The sequence below is a fragment of the Belonocnema kinseyi genome, chromosome 8, assembly GCF_010883055.1.
Source record: "Belonocnema kinseyi isolate 2016_QV_RU_SX_M_011 chromosome 8, B_treatae_v1, whole genome shotgun sequence".
NCBI lineage: Eukaryota > Metazoa > Arthropoda > Insecta > Hymenoptera > Cynipidae > Belonocnema > Belonocnema kinseyi.
In genome coordinates, this window is record NC_046664.1 from 28,938,661 (window position 1) to 28,962,491 (window position 23,831).

At 33.0% G+C, this 23,831-nt stretch overlaps 1 protein-coding gene across 1 annotated transcript in view; it reads right to left on the reverse strand.

Annotated features, from left to right (window-relative positions):
• Positions 1-1,179: 1,179 nt before the first annotated feature.
• Positions 1,180-23,831, reverse strand: part of LOC117178203 — a 48,841-nt gene continuing 26,189 nt past the window's right edge. Inside the window, exon 3 of the mRNA XM_033369502.1 lies at positions 1,180-1,258. Within this exon, the coding sequence (XP_033225393.1) occupies positions 1,217-1,258 (42 nt within the window). The 3' untranslated portion in view covers positions 1,180-1,216. The remainder of the gene's footprint in view (positions 1,259-23,831) is intronic.

The window sequence follows — 23,831 nt, forward strand, 5'->3', positions numbered from 1 at the left end:
CAAAACAACGTGGGAGCAATAAAAGCTGACTGAAATTAAGCAAGAAGGATTTTTTTATGCCTCAAAGAAACAAAATAATTAAAACTTAAATTTGGAGACACCAAGGACAGCAATGAAAAGTTTCTGATTGGATATGCAGATGCAGACTAAGCTGAAATCAGAAGTAACATGAAATCCAAAAAAGAAGAATAATGTGTTAAATTATTAATACTGCCCAACAGAATTTATAGTGGCAGATATCTCAACATAGGCACTGAACTATATAAAGTTGCTTACACATCGAAAGAGTTGTGGACTAGTTTAGGTGGTTGTTTTTTTATTTTTCTGTTTCACATTATCATCGTTGAAGAAGGGTGTTGGAAACAACATTTATTCTAGCCAGCGCATCAATACAAGAGACTCAAACGTCGTTACACAATTTAACATCTTTAATTCAACAGGCACTTGTTTTTTTTACATTAAAAAACATAATGCATTACCTTTTTTATTTTTTTTATTAAGCATATACGTACATAATTTTTATAACCAAATGTGTATAAAATCCTTCTTTAATAAGTATTTGCAACCATTTTCAGTCACGTTCGGAACCTTTTACCGATAGTCTAGTTTGGATGTAGAAATCTGATAAATGAAAATGATCACATTCGCCTTTATTACCAAATCCTTTTACTAAATAGTAGTTAAACGTAACAAAAAACACGATTAAGCGATATTAACAAATGGTTACCCATCCGAGAGATAATCGTCGCATAATTAATGCCGTGGGCTCAAGACGAATTGTATTATTTCATTATGATATATTTTTATCGAATTTTAAATTAATTTCTGCGACCTCTGCCTGGGCTTCTGGAACGAGCGCAAATAGTCGGTTCCACATGAGAAAAAACTTGAGCTGTATGTGGGCTTGAAGGGCTTCTAGAACGATTCCGAATAGCCTGTTCGATACCTGAAAAAACTAGATCTGGATCGTTTCCAGGACTTTCATACCTCATTATATGCGTAGTTCCGCTTCTTATACTTTTCATGATTATATCTCCGTCAGAATTGAATATTGGTCGAAAATTATCATTATGCCACCATCCGACGATGTAATCATCCTTTGCTACTACACGTACAGGACCTAGGACTGGAATCAGGGGGCCTTTAAGAATCTTGGTGTGAACATCAGGAATGTCTTCTGGAAAAGCTACAAAAGTCCTGAAACCAGGATATCCCCTTATGATTCCAGGTGATTCCCCATCCCGTATACGAATGCAAACTGAAACATCAAGGAAAAATGTGTTATTTCATTAAATCTTCTAGTTATTAAATTTACATATTATACAAAGGAATTGTATCGAAGGTTCTAATCAAAAACGCAGACATAAATTTTTTCTGTTTTATTTTACTGTAATACTGTACATATACGAAATGAAACAAAATCTAAGATTGTCAAAAAACAGGCCTTATCCTTCATCGACTACCGCTTTGTCTGTGACAAACCGGCTACCGCTGCAGTCTGTAGCCGCAACCCCGTTTTCTCCATTTTCCCCATAAATTAAAGTAGCACATGATCAATGTCGCTCCTATTTATATTGATGTGCGTTAATGGTACGCTGACCAGTTGCTTCACGTCCGGCGTCATACTTTTTATCAGTGTGATAAGAAAACTACTACTCTTCAGTTCGAAAATCATTCAAATTTGAAGAATCACCTGTATGTATCACCTGACTCAAAATTGACCCGGAAGACCCAAGAAAATACTTCACTCTAGCGGTAGATATAGGATCATTTCGCTGACCCGCCACCCACGCAAATTTAACTTTTTTCGGCCAAATATTTAGTGCAGAATGTGTTCAAATGTGTACAACCAAAATTATAATTAGAGCATCACCGGAAGTACCTGTTGTCCCAGAAAAATACTGGTGGGGCCAGCGAAACGTTTCGCTGGCCCCGGAATTACCCATGATCAACTTTAAATTGGCGCACTATTTTCACCTTAATTTGCTCAAATTTGTGAAAAAATTTCAACCGCTAAAAACTATCTCCAGCGTGGAAAACAGCATGGCGAAGCCAGCGAAATCTTAAGCTGCCCCGACATTATCAAAAATGAACTTCATATGGCTGCATTATTTTCGCCCCGCCTAGGTGTTTGCCTAACAAGGGGTTGTTTTAGGTGTTGAAGGTCGTAGCACTAATTTTAAAAAATTAAGATTATTAATTAAGGATTGAAGTTTGTTGCACAGGCTTGAACATATTAAGGCGAAAATAATGCTCCCATATGAAGTTGATTTTTGATAATGTTAGGACCAGCGGTACCTTTCGCTGGATCCGATATTGTGTTAGCCATACAGGGGGTCGTTTTTAAGGGTTGAACTTGGTTGCAAAAAAATTTGAACACATCAAGACGAAAGTAATGCGCCCATATGAAGTTAATTTTGGATAATGCCGGGGCCAACGAAACGTTTCGCTGGCCCCGCCAGTGTTTTTCGGAGACATAAGGTGCTTCCGGTGATGAACAAATTCTAATTTTGGTTGTACGAATTTAATCAAATTCTGCACTCAATATCTTGCCGAAAAAAGTTAAATTTGCGTGGGTGGAGGGGTTAGCGAAATGGTCCTGGTACATAGTGTAATTAAAGAATACTAGACGTTCAGAGCTATTTTGAATAACCCTGCTGATATGGCGTGCATTTTTTAAACTTTGCGGCTGTCAGCCGCATACGGTAGTCGATGAAGATTAAATTAATACTGATGTTTGCTCTTGAATAAGACTGTATTTATTTCTGCTTCGATGAAGGGTCTAAGATCAGAGCAGTTAATAATATTTCAATGGCTTTTGTAAGATGATGGCATAATATAAATTCGTGTTCCTCTTTATTTTAACGTAAAATTTGAAATGTAAAATCATATCCCCTTTCCAGAAAATTTAGAACCCAAAAATATTCCTTACACTGTTAAAAATGTTTGCAATTTTAATATACATTTAATATACATTTGTATGATAAATTTAAAACCTCAGTATACAAAATCGCTCTTCAAAGACCATCTATATTAAATTTCATAAACCACATGTTGATCATTTATTAGAAAATACAGATATTTTCACTTTACGCAAATTAAAGACAATGTTGGCAGTAATGTTTAATTATAAATTATAAAACATAATATTTGTTCCCAGATAAACAAAAAGGACACTGTTTTTTAAGTTGAAAAGTTCAAATAAGAAAATAATTAAGAAACCTAACCCCCAAGCACCTTTACTCACGTTAAAACTCTCAAATTTAGAACAAGTTTTAGAAAAAAATTCCAACCGTACGTTGCACTTTAATTATAAGTTAGCATTTAGTTTAATATTTGACAAGATGTGAAGGCATCAAAGAACATGGTGTTTAATCGCTCTCTGTTTTGCCGACTTTGATATACATGTATATTAATCATACAACATGATGGTATATTAAAATTAATGTATGGTACATGCAAATGACTTTACTTATATGTATACTGAATTTCCATCAGATTTTTTTTAAAATGTAGAAACCCAAGACGCTGAGAAACTGAATTTATTTGGTGTAAGTCGCATTTAAAAGTCAGAGAATGATACACTATTAGACATTTTTTTCTTATCTCTTCAATAAATTCTGAATAATGTAATTATAAATTGAATTTGAAATCAATCTTTTAATTCATATATATTTATATATTATAATATTATATATTCACCAATAGAAGTCATGAGAATCCCTATACTAAAGATCAAAGTACCAGCCACCATCATTTTCTTTAGCTCGAGGAAACGGTCTTACAAAAAAATTCCTGATAGAAGTTTAACTAATGAATGTTCTACACTATATTTTAATTAGAATTATGATCATTTCTATCTTATCTGCACTCATAAATCAGATTAATTGAAATGTACATTTTCACTTTTTTGAGATGTTTGTATTTCATCAGCATTATCAGTAATATTTGCTGCTGAACCTGTCGCAAATAACTAAGAATAAATGTGGATATAATTTACAAAGCCACCTTAAAATAAAATGTGTTCATACTTTTTAAACGTGTAATAAAAAAATAAATTCAATTTCGAAGAAGGACATATTATAAATAAAATCGTTTTTTATCAAAAGGAGTTAGTTCAGTAATTTAAAAAAAAAAAAAATTATAGATATTTTATGTATATAAAAAAACATGGAAATTGGTCGGCCTATTGTTTCCTTCATATTATAAACATAAGTGTGGACCTATTAAAGTAATAATCCATTATAGAATTACAAGCCCACAATAGCTTTTTTTTATTTTTCTATATCTTTCAAATAATAATTTATTATTTTATTAAAAAATAATATTTATTTAACATGAAACTGATTTCTTTAATCAAAAAGCACTTTTATTACTGAAATTTTTACATTTTATTAATATAAAATAATTATCGTTTAAACTTGCGGAATCTTTGGACTCTGGTGGTTTCTATATGCTCACCAGGTTGACTTAGATATTTCATGAATTGACTAAGATATTCCACTTCTAGTGTTCAAAGTCATGTATGTAACAAATTATAATTCCTGGTAGTGATTTTTATCATTTTCGTTTCCCATTTTTCATGATAGATTTTTGTCTGGTATTGGTATTCAGAATAATTTTTCACTTCAGTTTAGTACTTTTAAAAAGCATTCCGAATGAAGTTTCAACCCAAAAAGACGAAATTTCAACCAAAAAGGATCACTTTTTGAGAAAATTGTGAAATCTAACGCAAAATAAATAAATTTCAAAGTAAAGTGTTTCTTTTTTAGACAAAAGAGATCAAATTTCTACCCAAAGAGATGAATTTTTAACCAAGAAAAATTTTGCAGGCAGATAATAAAAAAATTGTCAATTAAATTGTTGAATAGTTTTTACAGAAAAATAAAGTTTATACCAAGTTATGTTTTCCAACCAAAAAGAAAAATTTTCAGGTGAAAACAATGACTTTTTATAAAAAACTTTACATTTTCATCATATCAAATAAATTTTTATTAAAATAAAAGAACTTTTAACCATATAATGAATTCTCATCTAAAAATATAACAGTAAACTATTCACCCCCAAAAAATTAACTTCAAAAATATATAAGAATTATTGATATAAGTGTTATTAAATAAGAGTTATTGATAACTGTTTTCATGACTATTTCAATGATAAATCGCGCAACATTTACTTTGTGAACAATAAATACTTATAAAATTAAGTTTCAGTACGAATTTTTGTTCTACAACGACTCGAATGAAAAAAAGCGTCTGATGGCATAAACTGTCATGGAATTGTTGAATCTTTGGTTTATAGAGGCATACCCTAAATTTTACCAAATATTTCTTGGAACTAAAGAAATGGAACTTTTATATGAGAAAATATTACTATCAGCCTAAAAATCTGAGATGCAATATATAATTCAAAATAAACATATTATAAAGCTTATAAAATGTAAATATATAATATAATGTAGATGTATAATATAAATATATTATTATTTGTGATCATTTATTTTTATATTCACGAGAAAAAAACGGAAATTTCAATCACATTTTGAGCAATCAGTGCTAAGAAAGCCTTTTAGCATTCGGTGGCATTTGTTCTAAACCGCTGAAAGCTGTAAATAATAAATTTATATCATCAGAAGTGTTTAACCAAAATGAGATATTTTCTTAAGTACTGAATAAACGTCTCTTAACGGATTTCATAACCATTTTATTCGTGCAAGTATTGTCTGCAGTAAAATAAATTACAGAAATATCTATTTCAACAAAGTGCAAACATTCGAAAACATGGACAATCTTATTAGGTTGTAAATGCAAATTCTAAGGAACTAGGTTCTTAGCTTCAAGGAAATAATTTCTTTGACTGAATAGTTTTCACACTTATTGAGATGAAGCATTTCCTTTTATCAAAGAATTATCACGAAAGAAATTATTTATTTGAGTCGAGGCCTAATTTTTTTGCCTCTAAAACAACATTTACTCGAATGAAGTAGACAAATACGAGGCGCATGAATATTCCCCAAACTCCACTAGACATGAGTTTCAGTGAATCGAAAATCAATTCAACTAATACCCATTTTCCATATTTCTTATTTACCCGAGTTGTCATTTTATGTACATTTTATTGCTCCAATTTGTCAGTAATTAGAATTTTAATTAGTCCGTATTATTATGTGGCCTAAGTTTTAAATCACCTAATTTATCTTTGTCAGAACATTTATTTATCATAATTTCCATTTAGACGAATTTCTATTTCAGCAAATTTTTATATGACATAATTTTAATTCTTTCGAATAACTACATAACCTAATTTTTTGCACGAATGAGTAATTATCGTAATTATCTACAATAATTTTTAGTGAAACTAAATGTCATTTATCCTAAATTTCACGTAACATAATTTTAACTTCTTCTATTTGGAATATAATCTAAGTTTAATTTTTTCGAATCACTATTTGCTGTAATTTTCATTTGTCCTAATTTTAATTTAACCTAATTTTCGTTGCTCCAAATAATCTTTTAACCTAATTTTCATTTATGCACATTTCTAGTTGTCATAATTACAATTTGCTCGAACTTTCACATGGCCTAATTTCTATTTATCCGAATTATCATTTGTCACCAGTTTTATTTTTGCCAATTTCCATTTGACCTAATATCAACCTATCCGAACTTTCACGCGCCATAATCTCCAATTAAAAAAAGTTCCATTTGTCCTACCGAACTTCCGTTCAGTTTTGAAGGGGTGGTTTCCCATCTAGATGTTTTTGGTAAAAGTAGGCGCCAAATTCAAATAAGAAGCCTCTGCAAATACAGTGACCGTTATGAAAATTATTGTGTAGGGCCAAATTTCTTCATATTTTGAATTTATTGCCCTTTCAGAATCTTAAATTCGACCCAATATGTGATTCTAAACTAAAGTCCCCCAAACACCGAAAAATTCTCCAGACTGAAGAAATGGATTTTAGGTGTTCTGCAGATAATTAAACAGAGGTAAAACAGTAAGTTATAATTACATTTCAAGTTCAGGTAACTCCATAAAGAAGGAGCATTATAAAAAATGATTGATAAAATAGACAAGACTATTGCCACTATTATTTTTAACTAATTTTAAAATGTAACTAAAGTCGAAATTTAAAATAATATAATTCAGCGGTTCTCGTTTATCGAATATTAGTTGTTTAGTTTTTTGGTTTTAAATTTTTTCTGTCTGTTCAGGTGAAACTTGAAATGATGATTTAAATCTACAATTGTAGCGCTCATTTTATTACCTGCAACATTCTTCACAAATATTTTTGGTACATTTGAATTTGCAAATTTTTATTTGAGAAATATAAAATTTTTTAATTCAATAGAAAATATGTTTCTTAAATAAAATTTGATTAAGAAAAACTTATGAAAGTGTTTTCTAGAGAATTTTCAAATGAATAAACAAAGCCCTATGTTATGAGGATTAAATAATAATTGCAACTTCTGCATAACGAAAAAACCAAACCATGAAAACCTGAATAACTATTCTTAAATGAACAATTCTACCTGAAATATTATTCTAAACTTCGAATTTAGTTATATTTTTAAATTATTAAAGAATAATAATGGCAATAGTCCGGTCGATTTCATCAATTATTTTTAATAATGCTCCTTCTTTATGCAGTTATCCGAACTTTAAATGTAATTATAAATTACTATTTATCCTTTGTTTACTTATCTGAAAACACCTGAAACCCATTTCCTTCGCTTACCGCCGATACATAATATTGCGGACATGATAAAATTAAAATTAAAAATGTTTTGTAATTTCAGTTTGTACTTGCATATAAATACCTTCTGGTATTTTTCTTCTATGCAGTTATGCATCGATTTTTCACAAATACTGGCGAGTGAGTGCTTTAGTGTCTTTAGTCTGACGAATGTTTCGGTGTTTGGGGGACTTTAGTCTAGAACTACATATTTGGTCGAATTTAGATTTCTGAAACAGAAATAAATTCAAAATATGAAGAAATTTGGCCCTACAAAATAATTTTGATAACGGTCACTGTATTTGCAGAGGCTTCTTATTTGAATTTGGCGTCTACTCTTACTAAATATATCTAGATGGGAAATCACCCCTTCAAAACTGAACGGAAGTTCGGTAGGACAAATGGAACTTCTTTTAATTGGAGATTATGGCGCGTGAAAGTTCGGATAGATCGATATTAGATTAAATGGAAATTAGGAAAAATAAAACTTATGACAAATGATAATTCAAAGAAATAGAAATTAAGCTATGTGGAAGTTCGAGCAAATGGTAATTATGGTAAATATAAATTTGCATAAATAAAAATTAGGGTAAAAGATTATTTGTAACGACAAAAATTAGGTTAAATTATAATTTGGACAAATGAAAATTATCGAAAATAGTGATTCGAAAAAATTAAACTTAGATTATATTCAAATTAGAAGAAGTTAAAATTATGTTACGTGACATTTAGGATAAATGAAATTTAGTTATAGTAAAAATTAGTGCAGATAATAATTACGATAATTACTCATTCGTGCAAAAAAATTAGGTTATGTAGTTATTCGAAAGAATTAAAGTTATGTCATATAAAAATTTGCAGAAATAGAAATTAGACTAAATGGAAATTATGATAAATAAATGTTCTGGCAAAGATAAATTATTTGATCTAAAACTTAGGCCACATAATAATTCGGACTATTAAATTTCTGGTTACTGACAAATAGGAGGAATAAAATGTGGATAAAAGGACAACGCGGGTAAATAAACAATATGGGAAATGGGTATTAGTTCAATTGATTTTCGATTCAATGAAACGTATGTCTAGTGGAGTTTGGGAAATATTCATGCGCCTGGACAAATACACTTGGCACAAAGAAACTACAGAAACGAATTTTTTTTGAAAACGGTAATTTTGTGCAGTGTTCAATTAAAATGTATGTTAATTGGATTAAAAGGTAGTCTAGCTGCTTCTGAGGATAAGGCCAAACAATTTTATTCAGGTATAGGCACTAAGATAAGCATTAAAGTGCACAAATATGATAAAGAAAGTTAGGAATATTTTAAAACGATAGGCGCTTCCCAAACATCTTCTTGTAGTCCTGCCACTATAAATTAGTAGTAAGGCTAGCATCAAGCAAGATGTTGCTCTTTACAATACAAACTGTAAAAATAATCTGGATTACACGCCCTGAAATTTGTCTTCCGAGCAGATCTTGAATACCAGGTAAAAAACCAAGCAGGAATTAAAGACACAAAGAAAACAACAATCTATCTACGATACACATTCTAACACGTAAGATCAACATTAAGTGATGGTGAAATATTTAACTTTTGCCTAGAAAACGGCGTCCTATTTCCAGAAACGGAAGAACTTAGTTTTGTTATTCTGGACAGGGTGTTCGGTACAGGGTGTTCGGTAGGCGTGACTCACTCGGTGGGGAAAGAAGTAATGTGAGGAAGAGATATAAAATTTTAAGATTACTCCAGAATTCCCCTGTTATTTATTTAAATAACACGTTTGTTCCGCAACATTGCTCTGACCCAGGTTGCTGATGAATCTCTCTAGCAATCACCATAAGTGAAGATCCATACAAAGTCGTTATGTAAGGTTCCCCAATTGAGTGCATTAGTGTCCAAGGTCTTTTGCTTCAGGCTTCATTCACTCTACTGACATTCTTTTTATTAACTATTTGCCGCCGTACTTTTCTGTCCTGGCATACTTTTCTAGCTTCTTTTACGTCCATGCATTTTTTCATGCAGGTTCTCGTGTTTCTGTGACTTCTTATGTCTCTTCTAAGTAGGGTCTCATTCACACATTCTAACAATTCTTTCCACAGTCTACCTCTGGGCATGTTGCCATTTACTCTACCTTGATACACTTACTTCGTTAGTCCTTCATTTGGCATTCTCTCAACATGCCCGAACCATTTTAACCGATTTCCTTCCCATGTGTCTATTAGAGTCTCTTCTGCATCACATTCTTTGATAACTATCTCCTTACTCACGCTTTCCACTAGAGTTTTCCCGCATATTATGCGCAAGAATCTCATGGCAATTACATTAATTTTTCTTTTATCTTTTTCTTGAAAGGTCCTTGAAAGGCTCTTGAAAGGTCTGGCTACCGTATAGTACAGTCGGCACACATATAGCATTATGTCTTGCCATTTTAGCTTTATTTGATATATTTTTTCCTCTGATGAGGGGCCCTGCTCTACTAATAACTTTCTTATTTTCGTTTATGCGTCTATCAAATTCCTCATATATTTTCCCGTCCCTAGTAAATAAGTTACCGAGGTATACGAACTTATCAACTTGTTCAATTCTCTCATTATTTAATACAATATTGCATAGTGTGTTCTCACGCATTCCTTCGAACACCATAGTTTTTTTTGCGTTAATTTTGAGGCTCATGCTCTTCATGCTTGCTTTCAATTTATTCAACATTATTTGCAAGTCTTCGATTGACTCTGCCATAACAACCTTATTATCTGCGAACGCTGACCCATGTACCCTTACTGTTTTGAGAATCACACCCTTTTAGTCGAAAAGAACCATTCTTAAACAATTTTCCATAAATAATATAAATAACCATGAAGACGCAACGCATCGTTGTCTAACTCCTTGAATAATATCGAAACAGTCACTAAATTTCCCATTCACTCTTACACTCGCTTTGCTACCTGTATATATTGTTTTTATAGCTTGTAGGAACCATCCATTGACTCCATACTCTTTCAGAACTTCCCAAAGTTTACTTCTATTTACCTTGTCTTTTTTCCTACTCTCAAGCTTATTTCTGTGATTTGCCTTAAGCTTGATATTCGATCTGTACATGACCTTCCTGGCATAAACCCACTTTGAACTTCCCAAATCTTTTCTGCTGTCATTTTCATTTCCCTGCGAATAAGTATTTTTTAGTATATTTTACTTACAGTACTTAATAAGCTGATCCCTCTGTAATTATTGCAGTCGCTTTTTTCTCCCTTTCTTTTGATTATTGGTACAATGATCGCTTTGTTCCAATCGTCTGGGACGTCTCCCATCTCGAAACATAAATTTATAAATTTGCACAGTCTGTGTGGTATGTACTCGCCACCGTGGTTAAACATTTTAGCGTTAATACTGTCTACCCCTGAAAACTTACCATTTTTCAAGTTCTTAATTATATCCCTAAACTCAGTGACACATACTTTCTTAATTGCGTTTTCCAACTAATCGTGTTCTACATCGCAGTTGTGGCATCCTATAGCTTCATCTCCGAATTGTCCCCTAAAATAGTCCCCTAAAATAGTACTCATTTATACGTCTATTTCTTTCCTCATCGCTAAGACCTGCGATGTTCAATGTTTTTCTGTACGCTTCTTTCTTTGCATTGGGAAGCCTGAATTTTATCATTTCACCATGCATTACCAGACATTCTTCAAAGAACCGCGGTACCACACACTTCGATCTCACACCTAGCAATAATATCCCAGGACTTAGCTCATGCGCCCTCTACATCTTTGTTATTTTTAAGCGCCACACAAGTTGCTTTATCTATGCTTTCAATTATCTTATTTGGGAAATCTATTCGCACATCTGGTTTCTCTAGGTTCTCAATTTTTATTTGCACAAACACTCTTAATCTTTCATCCGCAAAAACAAAGGCTATTTCCTTTAGACCAGGTGTACATGTAAATAATTTCATGCCTAAACCAAGTATTTGTAATAAATAGACCCCTTTCTAAGCATAGATCAACTAATTTATCTCCGTTATAGTTTGTTCTTGGATCCCCAAAATTATCTAGTACTATTTTTGTATCCTGATTGGGATGCCCAGCCACCCTCATGTCTCCTAGCAGAATTATCCTTTCTCCATGTTCGCAAATATTTATTGTTTCATTTAAAGTGTTCCAGAAGGCGTCTTTTACTTCTCTGGGATCACTATTAACTGACGCCTAACATGCTATGATAAATAATCTTCTGATTCCTACTTTCTTTCTAGCCCATAGCAGTCTGGAAGATACGAAATCATTATCTCCGAGATGATACTTCGCTCTTTCATTCAAAATCAGACCTATTCCTTGCCTGCCATGATATTCACTATTTACTCATGACCGTATTTTAAACCCGCCTTTTAATACCCCGTTTTCTATGTCTACATTTGCATCTCTTTTTCTTTGTTTCAGGCACACATAAAATATATAGTTTCCTCACGTCCATAGTTTCTCGCAATTCTTTTACCTTGAGATCATTTACCCCTTAACATTCAAAACACCCAGTCACCATTCGTCGCCTGAAACATGACCTTGAGATTTAGCGTGTGCATGCCTTTGGTCATTTAAAGTTCCAGTCCTTTGCGAGGCTATTTTGTAGTTTGTATTATTCATTGTTTAGATTATACGCCCAACTAACACCTTTATGCTATAAGTTTATTTTCTGACTCGAAATCATGTCAAAGTTAGGCAGCAATACGTCATATGGTGGAGATTGTAGTTATAACGTTCGTCCCACCAAATTTCAGTTAATAAGGGAGGGTTCAGAAAGGGGGAGGCAGAACTGGAACCGCGAGAGGCGCCTTTAGTTCATGTTTTCGTTTTTATGTTGAGAAGGTCACCAGCTTTCAGCAGCGTTGTATTGTGTCTTAATACAACATCTTCGCCAGAAATTTCAATTATCACTTCACACTCATAATGTATTTTCATATTTTTGAAACTTACAATTCCCATTAAAAAACCCTACGTGTATAAAAATGCGGCGGAGTACATTCATATCCAAACTTTATTTATTTATATTCAAGTAAATTAAAGTTTTAAAATCAAAAAAATAAATTTAATTTTAAACGCAAGAAATATTATAAATAAAAGTGCTTTTTTATAAACGGAGTTAAATGAAAAAGTAGATGGATACTTTATAAAAATAAGAAAATATTATAATTGGTGGGTCTACTTTTTTCTCTAAATAATAAACATAAGTGTAGACCAATTAGCATAATAATACAGCATAACATTGCAGGCCGACAAAATGTTTTTATCTTAATTTTTCTATATTTTAAAAATAATAATTGATTATTTTATTAAAGAAAAATTATTAGCTTAACATTGAACTGATTTCTTTGATCAAAAAGCACTTTCATTTTTGAAATTTTTACAAATTGTATTTAGGTTTTGATTTTAGTTCGACAACTTTGATAACCTTAAACATAATTAATTATGGCTCGGGTAGAATGTCTGCAATAACCAAATGTAAATTATTGATTTAATTTTAATAGGTATCATAGACATGTCGTCGAAAGGGGGACTATAGAAAACCGTTGGCGTAAAATTTGTTGCAACCGATTTTTTTTTAATTTTCACTTTATCAAAATTACTATGAATGAAACCTAAATATACATAAAAGTTACTTCTTAATAAAATCACTATTAGACATAAAAGTCTATATTAAAAGGAAAAATACATTGAAATTTTGTTCTTACTTTTATTACTTACATATAAATTTTATTGTATGTCGATGTATAGACAGCCCGACCTCTTTATATGGAGATATTTATTACCACTTTTACGAACAATATTGTTTTTTAGTTTCAGTGTCATTGAATTTCGAATTAATCACTTTCATCTCTTTCTCTTGTTTGGGGGTTTTTGGAACGATACCGAAGAGATTCTTCTATACGTGGCAAAATTTGAGATCGAAGTTGCTTTCCGCCTTTTGGAGGCCTCTTCATGTGTGTCTGTCCGCTTCTGGCACTTTTAATGATTATAACTCCATTAGAATTAAGTGTTGGATGAATGCTATTATTTTCCATATACCTAATAATGTAATTATTCTTTGCTACTACAGATAAAGGCCCTAAGACTGGAAGCAAGCCGCCATTACGTCTCATGGTGTGAACATCAGGAAGGTCTTCTTCTAAAGCTGAAAAAACACCTCAAAATAGTATGTCCAGGCACCCTTCTGGATGGGTTCCACTCCCTTATACGGAGGCAAGCTGAAACATCGATTCAATTAATTGATTTTCTCTAGAACACAAATGAATTGAATTTAGTAGGGATGGTGAAAAGTCTGCTTAAATATCTTCTCGCTAGGATCAACAGTTTCTTGCCCGAAATTTATAGCTTGCAAATCTTTCGTAAGCATCCATTTTTATGCATTTCTTTAGAAGCAATATTTTTAAATAACGTATACTTAAGCTTTTTCATTAAGGATCAATCTATGTTTGTCTCTTTTTAAATGACTAAAACAGTCATTTCATTAAGAGAAATTAGCTTTTAAATGCAGGGTAACTTTAAACAATCATATTTTTTACAACAAAAAAACTTCTTTTCAAATAAGGAAAAGAGCTTTTTCTTCCATAAAGTTGGGTACACAAGTTAGTCAGTTTCAAAACAAGCGGGAAACCTCTCGCAAATTTCCTGGCGCTCAAGCTATTCAGTCTATTATGCCACAACCTAAAATATTCGTTCTCCGTAGTTGACCCCGGATCTCTTCGTGAAGGTTAGTGTATCAATTATTGATCGCATTTCAATTCTTTTAGGTTCCATAAAATAGGCTGTCTGAGCTTAGCTAATGCTGAGCACTGACATGCAGGGATGTTTCATCATCCCTGCCTCATTTCCGGCACTCAGGCGTGGGGTTGTACCTCATTTTATGCATAGGATAGTACCGGTAGTTGTGCCCAGTGAGCATCTCAAACACCGTCCTTATATTTTTCGGGTAAAACCAGAATTTCCCGGGCTCTGTCTATTCTGTACATATAGACAAGGATGAATTTCCCCTGTAGGAAACTCTGGATTTGTTCCCAATATTACCAACCCTCTGTTTGGATCCAGTTTTTCTTCTTCTCATACTGGCATGGATTCTTGCTCCTGACTCTCCCTCTCTCCTGGATTCATCTGTATACCAGATTTCTCCTTAGAGAAACGAGTTACCGTTGGCTTTCCACATATACCTACTTAGAATGCAGAGGGCGGAAGCTTTGACGACGTTGAAGAATGGTGTTATTTAACCTTCCTCATCTCTAGAATCGACAGTATGCTAGTGTTACTTGGGAGCCTAGTGCATCAAGTCTCCCAAGTCCATCTATTTGCTCATGCCAATAGGCCCATGGCAGTTATCCATCAGAAGACGGATGCGTATAGAAGTCTTCGTTCAAGAACAAAAGAGTAGATCTATGCAAGCATTTCAGGCACTAGACTCCACTTGAAATCAAAGGCTCTTCTGCACATTTAAAATGCGCTGGCCCTAAATAATTTCATGAGTGTAGGATGATGAAGTTTATGCGCTTCGTAAGAGCATTAAGTAAGCTCCATCCGCCTTCGATGATTTAAATTTGCATCAAAAACTAATGGCCCATTCCACCTTCTCGATATCAACGAACTTCGTGGCGAAATTCCAGTCAGCCTTCTTTCGCTTCTGGCTCCAAACTTCCTCCTCTCGGTTGGTTCGAGTTCACTGAAACCTGGGTAATAGACTTTTATTAGGTGATTTAGAATTTCATCTTAATTTTCGGCAAACTCTCTACTATCGAGCCTCATGAGCCCGAGGCGATTCTCCAGATTTCTTGTATTCATACTGAGCCGTCTTATAGATATCAAAGTCTAAAGTCAATTTAGTTGTGTTTACCCTGTTATATAACGCTCTAGTCTTTTTACGGAGTTACTCCAGGTGAGTGTTCCATTATTCTGCTCTTTTTCTAGGATTAATTGTACTTGTGGGGCTACATCCAGTAAGTAAAGCTCTCCAAGAAGGTTTATAAGATTTTAAGGCTAGCACTTGTATTACAAATAGCTATTGCAGGTAAGTCAATTTTCACCAATAAATGGAGAATTAGACAAAGTAACTTTTTTAATGAATATATATGGTATTTATTTTCGGGTATTTTGTGAATTTTAATTACCATAAGTTTTTAATATTCATGCATATAGTTTTCCTATAAACAATCCCTAGTAAGGAAGTCTAGGTAGGCTTCAAAACATTTTGATCCCTGGTTTGGTTTTGATATTTGATAACGTTTTGATAATGGTTTTAGTTGACCGTATGCTTTTCTCCATCTTTTTCATTTGTTATTGTGTTTGTCTTAAATCAGTCTAGTTTGTCGAAAAGGAGGTAGTTTGGAAATCTAATTTTGATTTGTGAATTTTAATTATGCTCTGATGTCGGCGCATAAAATTATTCATAAGCGTATCAAATTACTCCACAAAGTGACCTACTCTTGTATAGTTTCTCCTGAATTCTTTTTTTAAAATATAGAATACATATAACACTCTATAATTTTGGAAAAAATCTAATTTTCAGATGGGAATATTCCTTAAAACCGTTGCGTAAGAAGATTTGTTCTGAAACTTCAAATATCTCTGCGAAATGTTATGAAATCCTTTCTATGGAATAATGCCGAAAAATTGCCACGAAAGTAAGGGATGTAATATTTGTCAGTATCCCAAATAGCTCTGTTTGGATATTTTCCCGTCGACTTTTCTTTCGTTCGTATGAAATTAATCATAAAAATTTATCAAGATAATTTTGCTCTTATATTATTTAAATGCATAAAATACAATATTATTATTGAAAAATACCATTACTAAATATTATAACTAAAAAGGTTACTCTGCTACAACGGTCAATCTTTAATAATTAATAATGGTAATAATTAATAATATATTATATAAATAATAATAACTTAATAATGTTCAAACATTATTCCAAAATTGAGTTGCATTATTAAATACTTTGCCAACTGTGAATGTTGCCATTTTTCTTGGTTCATTATCTAAAACTTTTTTTAAGCTTAGCAATAATTTATAATTGTGACCCAATTATTTGAAAATAAAATAAATATAATAAAATAGCGACTCAAGTAAAATGGTCATAACATTTTGTGCATAAATCGGTGATCTGAGAGGAATTTTATGCCATCTTTCTACTTACGATAGAAATATTATTCATAATTCCACGTCATATTTATATATTTTTTTGTAAGCAATACATTTTAAAAAGTGAATAATTTATTCAGGGCAGAATGAGCCTGTCGGGATAAAGAAAGTTCGGTTGCACCCCAAAGGAGCGCGAGCTACCTGGAATCCTTCTCCTTCCAATGGAACCCTTACCCCTCACACCTGTCTCGGCGCGCTTAGTCGTCGGGATTGCCGGAGAGAAATTCTCCGAATCTACATATTTTTACGATTGAATGAGGGAATGTTGATATTTAATTTTTGTCTGTCAATAAGAAATGAAATACCCTTGGACTCGTGAAAGCCCATAGATTCCCAAAAAATGACTTCCAAATAGTTTGCATCAGTTATTTTTAAATTTTAAGTGAATAAGTTAGAATAATAATCGGAGGTGATATAGAGTTATCAGGGACAATAGATCCTGCGCTCCGGCAATCCCGGCGACTGGCAATTCCACTGGAAGGGGAAGGATCCCAGGTAGCTCGCGCTCCTTTGGTCATCGCCCGAAAGTTCGGAGGCAGACACAAATGCATGCTTCCAACCAAACCATTACCCACATTACCTTGTATCACAGTAAAGGTACGTCTGCTATTTTGCAGAGACAGAACCGCTGCCTGAGTGCTGCCAGACACACAGGTATCTCACTAATCCAGGAAGCTTGGTTAGTTCGAGAAACCATAAGCAGATTAGGAGGGGATGCTTTTTGTGATAGGAACCCCAAGGCGGTCAAACCAAGGGCCTGCATACTCGGGAAGGAAGTCAACGTTGTCCCGCTGCTAGAACTTTGTTCAGAGGGATCTGATGGTAAGAGCCACAGGTCGTAGAGAAATTGGAAAGATAGTCATGAAGTCGGGCAATTTGCCATATGAAAGCGAAACCACTCCATAAAAGGAAGTATACTGGAACCACGCTCATTTCTGCTCTCACTTATATCCTCTGGCGCTTATATCCCTGCATAACTCTCATTGATATCCGCTTTGAATCCACCATCTCGCAGTACAATCTCGCAGAACCACGTGACAAACAAGCTAATCAGAGTGAAGCGCGGACTGTCCCCCTTCTCTGAACAGCACTGATGGGATCCCCTCCCGGGAGGATATAAGTGACTATTTACTTCTTGGACAGCGGATAGAAACCCGGTTCCAGTGTATGTATACTAATAGAATACTAACCAGATAACTCTCTTTTTTGGGATGCGATCCTATCTCCCTCCATATTTTATGAAGCAGGATGGATACCAACTCAAGAGCTGATGATCTGTTGGAATATTTTATTACTACTAGACAATGTTAAGAAGTGGAGAGTTTTAGACTACGTGGGCCAGAAATCCAAGACGAGCGGACCAGGACAAGTATTTCCCAGAAATAAGAGTGAACTCTCGGAGTTATCATAGTCTATTAGAGACTTGGACACCCAATATGGACTTGGCAGCTAATATTTTCAGGGAGGCCATTAAATCTGCTTATGAAAGTAACTGTCGACCAACAAGATTCTGAAAGGCTGAGGAGAAACAATGGTGTAACGTAAAACTCGAACAGCTTCGCAAGGAGACCAGAAAGAGGTTTAGGCATGGCAAAACGGATATTTCACAACAAGCAACATACGCTTATGGGGCTGGTCACTTGACCGAAATGGCCCTAAGCGGAGGAGGAAACCTAGTTGAAGGATAACTGAAGCAGAAAGGCTGCTCGATTGGAACCTTTATGGATGTCGAAGAAGCCGTCAAATGCACCTCTATAGAGCTGATCAGGGCGGTCATGATTATATGTGGCTTGACACCTGCAGTCGTAGAATGGAATTACTTTATCGCCCATGACGTGGTGCTTAGTCAAACTGCTTCATTTACTTACAAGTCAAGGATACAACTTTATAGACTGTGGGCACGATATATGTGCTGGACCTCGTGCGCGGCCGGCATCTAGATGTGTTTATCGGGATAATGCAACAAGCACTGGGGATACTGGAAGTGGGCGCGGTACAAGTGGGGGACCACAATTATACTTAAGTTAGGAGGACAACAACTGGAAATTAAAGAACGAGCTAAATATCTAGGAGTCGTTCTAGATAAGAAGCGGTTATGGAACAAGCACCTGGAAAACAAGTGCAAACAAATCGTATCGATCATATGGCTCTGAGAGTAAGCAGTAAGGAAAAGTTGGGGCTTAATACCAGAAACACTCATACGGATCGAGAGAGTGATCCTGCGACCCAGGCTACCTTATTCGGCGTTGATCTGTTAGAGCAGGGTCGAACTGGCCACTGTGAAGTCAGGACTGGAAAGAATCAGGGGACTGGATTTAAGGAGCGTTACTGGAGCCTTAAAGTCGACACTCACGGTGGAATTGGGGGCACTAACACGATAAAAGCCAATCCATCTTACTGTTAAGGCCGTGGATGCAAGCTAGGCTGAAGTTAAATATGGTAAATGGCGGAAGGATTTTGAGAAAAGTGCGAATTCCAACAGATATAGCGAATATTGCCGACCATGAGTATGATCAGGGACAACACGCCTGTCGCCATCTCTTCAACAAGAAGAATCGTGTTTCCCTATCCTCAGGAGAGGAATGGGTTAACAGTGTGGAATACCTGCCTACTGATGGGTACAACTGGTTTACAGATGGCTCCAGAAACAAGGCGAAAGCAGGAGTTGGTGTATATAGCATGTCAGTGGGTGTGCAGTCAAATGCATGTGTGTTTTTAAAGTTATTTGTGGCTGATTTCACGTCATATTCGATGTTGTCGTCTATCGATCGCTGTGAAGACGAACCCAGTAAGAACAAAGAGTGAATCTGAGGCTAGTTTGAGGGTACCATATACCTGCAACAAAAGAAGTCGTGGTAATGCGAATGGTGCTACTTTGCAAGGTATAGTTTCCCTGGGATTCGAGGTACGAAACGTCACCTACTGTCAATTATGTTTACAATTTTGTAGCAAAAACAATCGACGAGTGTCGTACCCTAACTATGAGCGAGATGGAACACAATCTTGAAATTACCTGCAACAAAATCGATCCCAGAGTTTCTAGTGTAAAGGTATGAAACGCGTTTTCATTACTAACAATCAAAAATTGTTGCTACAAACTATTTAAAATGTTTGCAACTGCATCTAATTTTAGCTTGCGTTTTCAATAATTTTGACATAAAAAGAATTGCTCGCAGCTTGAAGAACAACTCGGAAAAATGGTGAAATGTAAGCGCGGGAAAAAATTTTGCGCGGAAAGTGTTTGAACTGAGAACATGTTGGGGAGGTGAAAGTAAACCTAAACGAAAAGCAACGCATGAACTTAAACGAGAGTGAACTTCTCCGGGCGTAAACTTAAACGGGGTTTCAGTGTACTAGTAACAAGTATATACCACTTGCAGATAACATAAGTATAGCTTTCACTTATCGTATGACGTTTAATTTTGATTAAAATGTTATAAAACTAAAGTGTATATTTTTCTCTATTAAATGAACAAAACAGATTTTACGGTTGAAAAAAATATTTAAAATTGCAAAAATAACAACGATTTTCGGTCGCCGTGTAAAATTTCTGTAATTTCAGTTAATAGGTTTAGACCGCGGAGTCTCCAAATGTTTTTTATATGACATCTACACAATTAGATGAAACTTGCAGATCTAAAAGTCTTTGAAGAAGTACGATCGCAAACTCCTGTTTATCATCAACGACGCACAAACCTGTATGATAGCATATAGAAAAATTCGTGAGATGATTTAAGTTTTGGCTAAACTAATTATTTCATATCTGTAAATAATATTGCATTCATTATTTACATTATATATATTTTTACATTCTGTAATATAATATTTCATTTGTTTAAACAAAAAGCTTTTGTCGTTAGGTTAGTGCTTATAATTTTAATTTCAAATCGTTTAATAAACATTTGCATGTGCATATATTGGAATAATAATACATGGGTTTTTACATGAAAAGTTTTTTAAAAAGTCGATAATCATAACATATATTTTTATTAATGTCATTATATAGATATCTGTAATGTACAATCAACTTAGCATGATCTTTTTTATACATAAAAGGCCCCTCGATGATCAAATATTATTCTACGTTGATTAATGATTATGTATCATTAGATTACATACAGATATGTGAAATTTAAAAACACAATATTGCACTACATCAACGAGATTTTTAATATGTATAAACTTTTCTTTGCGACAGAAACTTAACGAATTTGGTCGATGACAATGCTCATTGCACTTACACCTATAAAATATAATGGCGGCAAACATCGATCATATCACAAATCCCTGTTTTTAAGTTGGATCGATGCTCATAATATAAACGTTTAAATAAATCTACACTTAAATAATTAAACTTAGCTCAAGCCTCATGAAGTAAATCACAGAAATTGGATTTCTTAACCTAATTATATTATTAAGTTCTTTAGATACTTAACTTACAAGTTCTGGATTTATAAAGGGAATTAAGACATGCAGTTTCAGATATTGATTGGTATATTGATTTAGGTAATGATTCAATCTAAAGTATTTATCTCTAACAATTAATTTTCAATTTTTACGTCTATTGAAAATTTCAATTATGGAAAGTTTGAAATTATAGAAATTCAAACAATCAGAATAAAACTGATTTTACAAGAATGTTACCAAATTGCTGAAACTTTTTGATTCAACCTAAATATCAAAGAGAGGCTGTGTAGAAGCATAGTGTAATTTGCAAATAAAATACATAAATTAAATTTTTTGTAATCAATAAAACTTCATGTTTCAATCATTTCTTTTGGGATTTGATATATTCAGCACAACAGTTTTATCACAACATCTTTTCAAAACGCTGAACAGGTCCCATTGCAGAAGAATCCAATGACAATATATTGTTATGATATAATATCTTTTATACTACTTTTCTCTATTTATAGTACTGCAGTAAAAATAAAATTTTAATCATTTTTATTAAACCAATTGAAAATTTGATTTCTATTAGTGATGTTAAATTCGATAATGGTTATTCGAAAATCCACAAAATTTAAGATAGTGTTTTTCTAATTTGCATCACGAATAATTTGCTTTTATAACTAAGACACAATATCCTGCATTTTATGAATTTGATACTACGAAAAATAAACTACACCGGTTTTGAAAAATAGAAAACTCTTTATCGATAAATTTACAAAGTTTTAACAGCAAGGCCGCGCGATCTGAAAAATGTAATACACCTTGATAGCACTACTTTAAATTAATTTAATTAATTTAAATTATAATAGAGAAGGAACGAGAACAAAGTAAACACCCAAAACTTTTCAGTATTTGTGTGAGAATTATTTTAGACTTAAGCTCTTTTTTAAAAAGTTGTTAAAAACGAAATTCTTTATGCAAAGCCGATTTAAAATAATCAAAATTGTATAAGGACATCTAAAAAAACTAGTTTTTTATACTTTATTATACTTCTTAAAACTTCTGGAACTTCCTCTTCCCTTTTTTAACTTTCAACACAATATTTCTAACTAAAAGTTGAATTTTCGATATTCCATCGAAAATTCCTAATTTAATTTTAAGTAAGGGGCCGTTTAAAAACTACGTCATGGTATTTTGAACAATTTTTCCACCAAAATGTAAGAAATTTAATTAGATTAGAATCCAAATTAAAAATCCTATTTAACGTCCAATAATCAAATTGATGCAAACTTCTGTTAAAAACAATAATCCAACGATCAAATTTGGACCACAACGAATAAACAAAAACAAAAGATTCTATTGTAATCTGAAAAAAAATTCGGACAAATATAATCCTCTTTTTTATTTTTGTCCGAACATTTTTTTTCCAGATTACAATAGAATTTTTCGTTTTTGTTTATTCGTTGTGGTCCAAATTTGGTCGTTGAATTCTTGCGTTTAACAGGAGTCCGCATCAGTTTTTCCACCCTTCCCTTTCTTCGTCACATAAAGCTTGAAACCTCCAGGGCGACCTCACACGTATGTGCACCCCCCCCCCCCCCCCCCCCCCCCCCCCCCCCCCCCACTCATAACACTTTACGACAATTTTTTTTTTCATTTATTTTGATTAGCGCCTAAAATAAAGCGCAAAATATAATGAACATATTATTTTAAAAGACTTCGCATTCTAAAAAGCCTTCAAAACAGGGGATAAAGGGTAACATTGAATGAAAATAGGAAGAAATTCTTTTAAATAAAATTAATTTATGGGAACCACATTGAATTACATATGAAACGCTTCAAATTTCAAGTCGAAACATATTGCATTTCGATAAAAATTGTTGGATTTTCAACTAAAATCGATGAACTTTAAATCTAAAAGGACGAATTTTTAACAAAGTAGTTAAATTTTCGAACAAAGAATATGACTTTTTAACAAAATAGTTTACTTCTCAACAAAATAATTAAATTTTTAACAAAATAAGTTTTTAAAAAAGAAGTTCATCTTTCAACCAATTAGTAGCCTTTTCAGTAAAAAAAGATTAATTCTCAACTAACAATATAATAGTTGATATTTCAACTAAAAAAAGATTATAATTTTCAACTTAAAATGATCAATATGTAACTAAAAATAAAATAGTGAAGTTTACATTTCAAAAAATTGATTTTTTACCAATAAAATAACAAATTTGCAACAAAATAGTTAAATTTTCTATAAAAGAGATGGATCTGCCATTGATACAATGAATTTTTTACACAGTAGTTAAAATTTTGAATCAAATAATCGAATTTTCAATTAAAAAGGTGACATTTTTTTAAAAGATGACTTTTCAACAAAATGCGTAAATTTATAACAAAATTGTGAAATTATCAACTAAAACCGATCAAATGTGTATGAATAATAAAATCGTTAATTTTTTGTTAAAAATTTAATTTAAAAAAGTGATTCAATAAAATAGTTGATTTTTTAACAAAATAATTCGTTTTTTAAATAAATGA